Source organism: Sinocyclocheilus rhinocerous, unplaced genomic scaffold (assembly GCF_001515625.1).
Source record: "Sinocyclocheilus rhinocerous isolate Xijiao unplaced genomic scaffold, SAMN03320098_v1.1 scaffold2283, whole genome shotgun sequence".
NCBI lineage: Eukaryota > Metazoa > Chordata > Actinopteri > Cypriniformes > Cyprinidae > Sinocyclocheilus > Sinocyclocheilus rhinocerous.
This window is the reverse complement of record NW_015650329.1, coordinates 2,384-14,243: the sequence shown is the minus strand read 5'-3', so window position 1 is coordinate 14,243 and position 11,860 is coordinate 2,384. Positions and strand designations below refer to the sequence as shown.

Below are 11,860 nucleotides of genomic sequence, written 5' to 3'. Positions count from 1 at the left end.
ATAGAAGAAATAAGACAGCTTCTCCAAATTGCTTGGAATGCCTTACCTGCAAAGTACAGTACTCTGAAAAGTTTTAGGCGCTTCCTTTTTTCCCCTCCCTCTTCTTCATGTTGGCCTGACTTTAATAATGATAGTCACCAGCAGGACAAGTGCTGTCACAGCTTGCAAGACATATAGCCTTAAAGGCAGAGTAAGTGATTTCGGGTAGCCAATGTTGATATTTGAAATCACCAAAACAAACACGCCCCTACAAAACAAACACGCCGTCCGATCGCAGGCCTCCGCTCCTTGAGTTCTCTCCAGCGCTGGAAAGCTGATCCGATATTTACACGGGTCCTACTTCTTGCCTTATCGTTCCGCAGACGTTTTCCTCTTTTGTTTTTTATCCGCCATCTCTATCTTTCTGTCGCTCGGCTCGGCTAATGTCCGTCCCATGCACTGAACGCGCTCTCCTCCACATCACAAGTAGACACGCCCCTTATTGCTGATTGGCTACAAGTTTGTTTTGCGATTCGGCCCGAATCAGTTTTCTAAAGTGTTTTTGAAAAATCACTTACTCTGCCTTTAACTCAGGATGCACCCGGATCTGTCGCCCCATCTACATACTGACGAGTGCAATCAGCTTATAACACTTCTCAAACAGTGCCACAAGGAGGTATGGAAACATACTCATGCAAATATGCTTCTCAGAGTTAAATTTTCTCCTCCTTAATTGCACAATCCACAAACCATGCAGTAAAAAAAACATAATTTTGTGAATGAAACAAACCAAGAAATAAAATCTGTTATCATTTACCTCATACCTTTAGCCTCATGTAATTTCAAACCTGAATGATTTTGTTCTGTGGGCCAAAAAAGGTAGTCAACAGAAGAATTTCTATGCTTTAATAACTCATTTTGTGTTCTTTGGAAGAAAGTCATACATGTAAGACATGAGGGTAAGTAAAAGATCACAGGATTTTATTTTTGAGTAAACTATTGTATTTCTTTAAATCTCTATTAGATGCAAGTACACGCTACTTTTTGGATTGTACCATTTATTCTGATTGTATCATTTTTTCTGATAATCTGTCATAAAACATGTGCACTAATTAGAGAGAGTGCAAAATGTTTATCTTACTTGGTTTGAAAACAGAATTGTAAGAAAAATAATGTCTGGCTCTATCATTAGCATAACGTCCTCAGGTTCTTTGGCACATGTAATGATGTGGACCATGCAATGCGGGACTGTCTCAAGAAAGAGGTGAGGACGTGATTGTGTGGTGCTCATTGTGAGTTCCTGTAGCTTGAGAATGCACATACTGAATACCTTATATCACTAAAAGTCACTTTGGATAAAAGTGACCATTTACACCTGGTATTAACATCGCATTAGTAAAAATTAATTAAAAAATTATGTGTTGCTGTGTTTAGATGAGTGAATGTGTTTGTCCCTGCAGTTTGTGTGTGTTCATCCTACCTCTTGCAAATTAAAGGGATAGTTCACCTGAAAATGATAATTGTCATCATTTACTCATCCTGTTTGTTCCAAGCTTGTACGAGTTTCTTCCTTTTGATGATTTTTTAAAGAATGTTGGTAACCAAACAGTTGATGGTAGCCATTGACTATATAAGTCAGTGCTACCTTCAACTGTTTGGTTACCAACATTCTTCAAAATATATTGTTTTGTGCTCAACAGAAGGAACTCAGGTTTGGATCAACTTTCAAACTTTCAACACATGACTGACATATGACCTTAACATGAAAACAATGAGTTAAAGATTATAGATTTAGGCTATTGCTTTTTTACTTGATGTGATAGTCATGTCATTGTGGAACTCATTCAACTCATCCTTATATGAAGCCCGCTCCTCCCCTGTCCTGCAGCGTTCTTTACCTGTTTGCAGTTCAGATCAAACATCTCACTGTATCCAATCACAAGTGGTCAAAGGAGACTAATTTGAGATTCATGTTAATAGCTGGTGTAAACAGTAATGTGTTTTGGCTTGTCAATTCACATTGGTTTACTCATGATGGGTATTAATACTAGATGGAAATAAGGCCAGAGCATCTTCCATACGAATAAACATGTTTATTGTCAACTCAGATGCTTGGTTTCAGTCTAGATTTTTTATTTTTTTTGCTCGAGGCAATAAATCAAAAGATTTGTGAAATCAGTCTCTAAGTAAAGCTTGAAATATGAATGTTCTGATTTGTCTAGCTGTCTTCATTTCAAATCATTTGCCTCTCTGTTTGTCCACACAGTACAAGGCAAAGAGGGAGCGCAGCAAGGCCCACGCAGAAGAAATGAGACAGCGTTTAAAGGAACAACCAAAAGAGCATAGTATCAAACATCACCCCCTTGGAGAACAAAACTTCTCCAGACACGATCTAGCTTCTGGTGTTCTTAGGGTGCCTGGACACTTTAACCCCCGGTTTCACAGACAAGGCTTAAGCTAGTCCCAGACTAAAATGCATGTTTGAGCTGTCTCAACTGAAAATATCTTGCTCTGACATATCTTAAAATATGTCAGTGTCATTGTTCTGTGTCAAGATGCACACCTGTAATGTTTCCTTCTAAGGCATTTTTGTAAAAGTTGCTTAAATATCTTAATTTAACTAAGGCCTAGTCCTGGTTTAAGCTAAGCCCCGTTTGTGAAACCGGGCCTAAATCTGGAATACTTTTCTATGAGGATTAATTTATTATGAACCTTGCAGTAAATAAGGCAGTAGAGTGAGTTGTCTGAAGATGAAGCTTTACAATGGTATACATTGTACGTTTATTTAATAATGTTTAATTGCAGACTCTGAGCTGTATCCCAGATGTGACCTACTGATCTGGAGAGTGGGTCTGAAACAAAATTTCAACATTGTGATTGTTTAAAATTCCAATGTAAAAAATAAAGTTAAAAATTGATCATTGTCACTAGCACATTTATTGGCAACTTGTCTACATTAATATATTATTGTTTAGAGAAAAAAAGAGCCTTGAAAAGTTGAATTTAGTTTAACAATGCTCCATAGGGCGTGCAACATCAGTAAGCAGTTTAAGTGTTTTCTGGTCATATAGTCCCTTTTAGTGCCGATGTCACAATTACGTCACAGCATTATCTGAAGGCAAAACAAAGGAATAACTGGAGGCGGCCAATACAAACCAGCACAGAGTCGGCTACATAAGGAGCTTAAAATGTCATCTTGTTGTGTTATTTTATCGCATACCTGCTGCCATTGCCAGACAAAAAAAAACGACGACAGCTGTGGTTAAACGCAATAAAACGAGCGGACTGAACTGAAACGATCATCAAAAATGTTCGTGTTTGCAGCGTACACTTAATATCAGTTAAGGTTAAATAAACTGTTGTCTTTTATGGATTATGGTTTGGTTATGAGTCTAAAGATTTCTCATGCATGCCCATCTAATTAGAAATTGGGGAACAAGTTCACTAACGACCAGAGCCTAAACATAAAGGAAACCGTTTGTGTCGTTTCGCTTTCTTCAATTGCCATAAAGTGCAATTGTAGAGAGAGGGAACAGTGAAGGCCCATGTTATGTGTCAGGTGTGTGTTCAAGTAGCTGCATTTGCTTATAATCGCCATTGTTAGTACATAGTTATAGGTATCTAAAGATTTATATGCCCTAATTTTCTATTTACTATAAATGCTCTGTTTATCTGGTAGGTGTGTCAGGCCACTCCTGTCAGATCGTCCATCCATTGAGTGAGTGTGTACGAGTCGGCCAATCTGGTTCATTCTATTAAAGTTAACATTTTCAAATAACAATCATGATCCCGGACAGTGAGTGACATTAAATATTCAGATAAAATCTAATTTTCTCCAGTCATTGTTTAAAAAAAAAAAAAGAAAGAAAAAACTTGCTAGCTAGCGTTAGAGAAGCAGTCAGGAGACTCTTTCTGCCTCCACCTAAGCTCCGCCTATAAAAAAACGTTTGCCTTTGCGAGTATGACTCTCACTCAGTTTGTGAATTAGCAGAACTTGAACAGAAACATTATACAACACTTAACATGAATAACGCTTAATGTACCAAGACAGTGATAAAGACAAAACTGTAAAGCATACTATGTGCAGATATGCATATGAGCCCAAAATGTGAACTAAACGTGTTTATCTACACGTTAAGTGTTTTCCTCTTATATAAAGAAAATGCTTAATGCACTGAGACAGCGATATTAAAAGACCACATTCTTTGCACACTTTACTAATAAAGCATAATATGTGCAGGAAAACAGATGAGCCCAAAATATTAACTTCTGTGTACCTGTTCAGCAGGGCCTATATGCAGATTGAATAAAATCAATATGGATTAACCTGCAACCCCCTGCACATACTTATACTCTGGCCCTCAGCAGCCTGCCTGATTTTTAATCAGTTTTTGTCCTAAACCTGAGACTTACTCAATAGTACACAGAGCTCTAATTAATTTCAAACACAGAGCAGAAGGGGGAGTGGTACAGAAAAAGAAAAACACTAATATGGAAGGGTGTCATTCTGGGGAGAGACAAAGGCTATACATTCTGCATACCCGGCTGCAAATGGCTCTGTGTCTTGGCCCCAGTGCTGCTTAGGTAATAAAACATAAAAGTTCTCATGATGCCTGGAGGGAACATTCATGTTCTGCCAACATTAGCATAAGGGAATTGTCTTTTCTGCAGTGCAAACAAGCTATGAAACATGGCCAACATCCTGTAATTTCAGCAGCTAGCACCTTTGATCTGTTCCTGTGTTACTCACTGTACATTAAATGATTAATTAAGGTGCCTCTAGTCCGTGACCCTTTTTCAGATCAGCATGCAACTGGCAATAGAGTGGGAATGAATAATTGAAGGATTCCTACAAGAAGGGATTTGTGGTGGTATCTGAAGTGGCCTTTTGTTCTCCATGCACTGAGCCACTAAACTGTTAGCTGTGCTGGGCTGAGCAAAGGTTAGAAAGACAGAAGGGCCATCCACAACAAGATGTCCTCCTTTTAGAATTGGGTGAAACGGAGGAAATGATTACTTACCAAATAGTTTACAATAATCAATATTACATTTCTTTGAAGCATTGATAGTTATAGTGGTACCTGCTAAAGCACTATTTAAGTATTAAATAGAATAGCAACAGTGTGAAACAGAAACACACACAGAAAGGGAATGATATATAAAACTTTTAATGATCTATATTTTTTAAAACAATTTTATTGATCAATAAGCATTTGTAAAATAATTATATAAAATTATATTGACAGTATATAAGACAACTCCTGTTTACTTTTTTGCCATTACTTTAATAAATTGCCATGGCAACACCGTTTGAGATATTCAAAAACAATTCGCAATTTAGGTTCCTCTGTGTTTTCACATCATATAGACAAAGTTAGGTGTAAATTGTAGGACAGCAATAGGAGGAGTATAAAGAAGAAAAATTAAAGTTAATAAAAGCATTTCCATGGCAACAGTATTTAAGATATCAAGAACCTCTTAGTAGTTTTACATCTGTTGTGTCTTGACATTATTCTGATGAAGATTGAAGCAAATCAGGTAAAAATAAGAGGCTGATTTCAATATGCAATAGCATTTTGAATATGACACATCCTACTGCCAGTTGATGGCACTATAACTTTCACACATAATAGTCACATCTATGTGATCAACCTCCTTCAATGAACAAACTGCTGAAGTTTGATCAAAATCAGTCAATGTATGTCCAGAGTGTGCGTTTTCTTTAATTAAATTAAAGGTCCCATATTGTCAAAACTGAAATTTCCTGGCTTTTTTCATGATAACTGAGGTCAAGGTGCTATGTAACTACCATATACGTTTCAAAACAGTCAATGCACAGTCAAATGCACACAGTCTGCATAAAGTAGCTGTGATTTTTCACAAACCGTTGTGACTTCCGTAAAAAGGTGACGTCAGAACTACTCAGTCACCGCCTTCAGTCACCACCCCGAGCACTGCCCACTCTGTGCACAGTCCCACTCTTCTTTTGCCAAACCCCCAGACAACATCGCGTCCATGCCATTGCTGAGCAACAACAACACGGAAACATGTCGAGAAAACGCTGTTCAGTCTGGATGTCAGGAAACTACATCATTAAGTTACGCCTTCTTTTTTTGCGTGAACATTTGGGCGGTGTTATGCAAATCTTCCCAGATCGTGACGTAGGTATGTGGGGGCGTGTTAGAACGAGCCATTTTAGGGGGGCGTGGTTAACTCTCAACTTTTATAAAGAATATCTCTTTGGTTTTGAGACTTTAGTGTTTGCAACTTTACAGATCTTCTTTATGCACCAAGAGCTTGTAACACTCCAAAGAGAAAGGAACAATTGAAATCGCATCATATGACCCCTTTAAGTCGACTGAACATAATGGAAATAAGTTATGTAAAAAAAATAAAAAAATTAAAAATAGTAGTTTCTGCTCATTTTAACCAAGTAATTTGAACAAGCATTAAAAAAAATTATAATAACAAAATAAAAAATCATGTGGATTCAGAACTCATTCCAAAGTGATATTTATTCCTATGGAAGCATTTTTCAATGGAAGGCTGTTTCCGCCACTGTAAAAAAAAAAAAATTGATTCTGTAAGTCATAATAATGAGAAACATTCTCAAAATAATGACTTAATTAGTTACTCCTAATAATGAGAAACTTTCTCGTAATAATGACTTTTCTCGTATCAGTGAGAAACTTTCTATAGAGAATGAGGAGTTACATCACGATGTTTTCACTCCGCATTGCATTTCGGGAAGGCGTTACCATATTAGCAGGATACTCTATTGCCATGGTTACTTCAACAGTGAGACAGAGAGAAAGAGCAACAGAGAGAGAGAGAGCAGCTTGATGTTTGTTTACATTTTTGTGATACGGCACAGTTTTCTTGGGAAGAAATGGAGAAGGAGAAAGCGAAAGGAAAGGGGCTCTATTAGGAGAGACAAATTAACACCGCAAAGCAGCATTATTTAGAGAAATTTCTTGACATCAGTAACATCGACCCGTATGACCTGCCAGCTACAGAATGGATGAAAAAAACAGAAGCACTACCACCTCTCTTATGGATTAAGACAGTGATATTGAAAGTTCATATTTTGGGCTCATCTGTTTTACTGCACATAGTGTGCTTTATTAGTAAGGTGTCTACAGAATGTGGTCTTTTAATATCACCATCTCAGTGCATTAAATGTTTTCTTTATATGAGAGGAAAACACTTAAAGTGTGAATAAACGTGTTGTGTTCACATTTTGGGCTTATATGCGTATCTGCACATAGTATGCTTTATAGTTTTGTCTTTATCACTGTCTTAGTACATTAAGCTACATTAAGAGTTATTTGTGTAAAGCATTTTAGAACGTCCCTGTTCAAGTTCTGCTAATTCACAAGCTGAGTGAGAGTCATACTAGCAAAAGTAATGTTAATTAAACCAAACAAAATCAAAACTTTTAAAAACGCCCAGCAATGTGATTCTTCTATTGAGTGATAGGCAATGGGTTTAACCAGTGACATTGCAATATCCAGCGTCTTCTCGTCATCTCCACGATCTGCTTCCCTTAGTGTTTTTAAACATAGAAAATGCAAACAAACAAACAAAAAAAAATATTACATATTACTCAAAAGCGCAAAGGCAGCGCGATCCTCCCATTATGGCGGATAAACAAAGCAGTTTCCCAGAACTCAGCGCATCATGACGTCAGCTTCACATTCTCTATTTGCATGGGCAAAGCGAGAAGGTCCTGGCTGTGTGCTTGGTGTCTCAGGTTGTGTGTTTGGTGTCTCAGGTTGTGTGTTGTGTATTTGGTGTCTCAGGTTGTGTGCTTGGTGTCTCAGATTGTGTGCTTACCTGCTTGGTTTCTCAGGTTGCGTGCTTGGTGTCTCAGGTTGCATGCTTGGTGTCTCAGGTTGCCCGCTTGGTGTCTCAGGTTGCCCGCTTGGTGTCTTAGGTTGTGTGTTTGGTGTCTCAGGTTGTGTGCTTGGTGTCTCAGGTTGCCTGCTTGGTGTCCCAGGTTGTGTGTTTGGTGTTTCAGGTTGTGTGCTTGGCAATGTTCACTCTAAGCTGCGTGCGCGGCCACGCACTTCTTGCACCGCGGCCGCGCAGAAGAAATAATGTGCCGTGCACACGCATAAATGAGTTGGGAAAACCATTTGCTTAAGCGAATGAATTGCAATGCTCGGGTAAACTGCTATAGAGTTGATATCACTATAGAGTTATAACCGGTGAATGAGGTTTACAGGTTTCATAGAAAGAGAATGATGTGCGCCAAATGACCCTGCGTTCCATTCAGAAGGAAAACCTTAAAAGGGTTTACCCTCCGGAGTGAGAGCTTCGAAGGGTTGAAGGGTGTAGGGGACCAAACAACTGTTTCTTGAAGTGCCCTTCTGCGTCATCATCACGTGCCCACACGGAGGCGCCGTCATCATGCAAAGAATCTGCGCAAAGGATCATTGGAGCCCGAAGTGTCCATTGTTTTCACTCCGAAGTGCCCTTAGAGACATTTACAGTCACACACAGGTGTATTGTGCAAACTATACTTCATAGGGATGTTTAGATAGCTATAGAAGAATTCACGTTCACGGTTTTATTTAAATATTTAACTTACAGATCTCAGTTTAAATGCTTCAGTTTGTATTCTATTCTATTCTGTCAGTTTAAATGCTTCAGTTTGTTTTGATATATTCCCGTGAAGCAAAGCTGAATTTTCAACATCATTACTCCAGTATTACGTGTCACATGATCCTTCAGAAATCATTCTAATATGCTGATTTATTATCAGTGTTGAAACTGTTGTGCTGCTATATATTTTTTGTTTTTTTGGAACCTGTGATATACTTTTTTCTTCGATTCTTTGATTAATAAAAATTAAAAAAGAACAGCATTTATTCAAAATAGAAATCTTTTCTAAAGATATAAGTCTTTACAATCACTTTTTATCCATTTAACACATTCTTGCTGAATAAAAGTATTAATTTCTTTAAAAAAAAAGAAAAAAATTACTGACTTTTGAATAGTAGTGTATATTGTAACAGAATTTCTATTTTGAATAAACACTGTTCTTTTTTAACTTTTTTATTCATCAAAGAATCCTGAAAAAATATCACAGGTCCCAAAAAAATATTACTTTTGAATGGCAGTGTATTATACTGTTAAAAAAAAAAAAAAAAAAAAAGTTTTCTCAGGTAACCTAAAATGTACATCATTTAGTCACGGGTCAAATTAAGTACAAAAAGCACATTAAAGTTAAAAGTTACACACTTTTTTGTGTGCACGCTGTACAGGTCTGGAATAAAGAATGTTTTTGCTCAGGTGGCCAAAATGTCCGCCCAATAGGGAAAAGTTATGCTCAGCAAGAAAAACAATTAGAGGGAACATTGGTGCTTGTTGTCTCAGGTTGTGTGCTTGCCTGCTTGGTGTCTCGGGGTGTTTGCTTGGTGTCTCGGGTTGTGTGTTTGGTGTTTCAGGTTGTGTGCTTGGTGTCTCAGGTTGTGTGCTTGCCTGCTTGGTGTCTCGGGGTGTTTGCTTGGTGTCTCGGGTTGTGTGTTTGGTGTTTCAGGTTGTGTGCTTGGTGTCTCAGGTTGTGTGCTTGCCTGCTTGGTGTCTCAGGTTGTGTGCTTGCCTGCTTGGTGTCTCAGGTTGTGTGCTTGGTGTCTCAGGTTGTGTGTTTGGTGTCTCAGGTTGTGTGTTTGGTGTCTCAGGTTGTGTGTTTGGTGTTTCAGGTTGTGTACTTGGTGTCTCAGGTTGTGTGCTTGCCTGCTTGGTGTCTCAGGTTGTGTGTTTGCCTGTTTGGTGTCTCTGTTTGGTGTTTCAGGTTGTGTACTTGGTGTCTCAGGTTGTGTGCTTGCCTGCTTGGTGTCTCGGGTTGTGTGCTTGGTGTCTCAGGTTGTGTGCTTGCCTGCTTGGTGTCTCGGGTTGTGTGCTTGGTGTCTCAGGTTGTGTGCTTGCCTGCTTGGTGTCTCGGGTTGTGTGCTTGGTGTCTCAGGTTGTGTGCTTGGTGTCTCGGATTGTGTGCTTGGTGTTTCAGGTCGTGTGTGTGCTCTTGGGGTCTCATATTATTGTTATTAAATAGACCTTTTATAAATTGTGAATTATTGAAGAATCATCTGAAGAGCACACATGATATATACATATGGACAGGATATGCTGTGACATCTTTTTTCACATTGTTGAGTTATTATTAATAATATGAATATTATTATTGTTGTTATTGTTTAGGTCTTCTGTGTGCGTTATGGCAGACCAGACCAAAACTACTCTAGGTGAGCCTAGAACACTATGAAATCAAGTTCAGTTTCAGTTAAAGATTCATATTCAAGTTGAAAAGTGAAGTCTATTAAAATGCAGTGTTCTCCCTACTCCCATCTAGTTACACGGTATAATTATATAATTACAGTCAGCCTTACTATGTATATATATATATCTGGCTTCATCACCAACAAAGCTGACCTCAGCACTGTACTGGAATGCCACAAGAGAGAAACACTTACATCATTTTGTAGGATTTCTGTCTTCGAACAGACCCATTTAAACTATGGAGTCAAACATGAAACAACCACATTCCATAGAAACAAACTGAAGAGTATCCTCCGCAGCCATCTGCGGTCGTAAAACTAATACAGGGTCGGTGCAGTGTCTCAGCAGTTCCTGTTCCATTTGGCTTATCTTCTCAAGAGACTCAAAGAAAAGCAGTGCTAAGACCCTAACTCACCCGTAGGATACAAACTATCTTTGTTTGACGGCCCTTCAGGTACCAGATGTGTGATACCCATGACCATTTAACGCATGACTTAATAATCCCGTCAACAAAAGAGACAATTTTATATCTCCACGTCCAAATGAGAAGAATAGCAGGTCTATGACCAGGACCTTTTTACAACTTCCTTGACCTCAGGGGTTTCTCTGTGCTCCCCCTTTCTCTAAATTCCAGGAAAACGCGCGCTTCTCTTTGAGAGACAAAGGAACACGCAAAACTCACTGGATGATTTCAAAAGACAATCATTTATGCGTATAAAAGGGCAACTATATTCACAAATAATATGTTGTATGTCTTATATATGCTTGAGGTGTTAAAATGTAACTCCTTCTTCTACTCTCTCTCTCTGCTGTCTTATTCGGATTTGACTGCTGCTGCTGTTTTTGGATTGTACCTGTGAGAATCATAAAAGCAGAGAACTTTAGCAATTGAACAGGTATTTGTGAAACTTGGGAACGTCGGTCCAAAATTGTCTTCCATTTACCTTCCGCTCTCTTGTGAAACCTACCCAGCTAAGGCTAAAACAGTTAAACCTGAGGAATGATAGGCGTCCGCCAAAAATTGAACACTCATCTAGAAACGATCTAATTGGTGTATGGTGTCAATCTTACAGCTAAGAAACCAATACTGTCATTTTTATTGTTTTTCCTTCGCCCGGAGGAATTTTAATAACAATCACAGTCCTGGTATTTAGAAATCCCCATTTCCAAACACCGGTTTAGAAGCATCCTTCTAAATCAAACTTAACAAAAAAAGGGAAAGAAAAGAAAATTTAATTATACTCATTCTGCTACCAGAAAAGGGTATTTTGTTGTTTTATCTTTTACTCTCATCTTACCATTAACTTTCTTTCCTTACAAAAAAAAAAAACCTTTCTCTTACAGGAAAATTGGAAGCAACCAATTATTATCCTGTGCCTTGCTCTGTTTGTTATTTTTCTTTTCTCCCTCTGTTCTCTAGCTGTGCTACCTGTGTGTGCTTGCTAATTCTCCTCACAGAGACTACAAATTGGAAGCACGCCCACCAGGGGATAACATTCGCTGAGGACCACACTCACCTGCCCATTACACACTCAACACCAACCACCCTTGACACTGCACATTTACACTTTTGTTTTGCCTTGTTTGTTTTGTTTTGTTT

General features: G+C 38.4%; 1 protein-coding gene across 1 annotated transcript; it reads left to right on the top strand.

Moving 5' to 3' along the window:
• The first annotated feature begins 574 nt into the window (after positions 1 to 574).
• Positions 575 to 3,701, top strand: LOC107711752 (COX assembly mitochondrial protein 2 homolog). Its single transcript, XM_016516798.1, has 4 exons — positions 575 to 655; positions 1,172 to 1,243; positions 2,246 to 2,415; positions 3,659 to 3,701. The coding sequence occupies exons 1-4, from the start codon at positions 575 to 577 to the stop codon at positions 3,699 to 3,701; spliced, it is 366 nt and encodes a 121-aa protein (XP_016372284.1).
• The last annotated feature ends 8,159 nt before the right edge of the window (positions 3,702 to 11,860 follow it).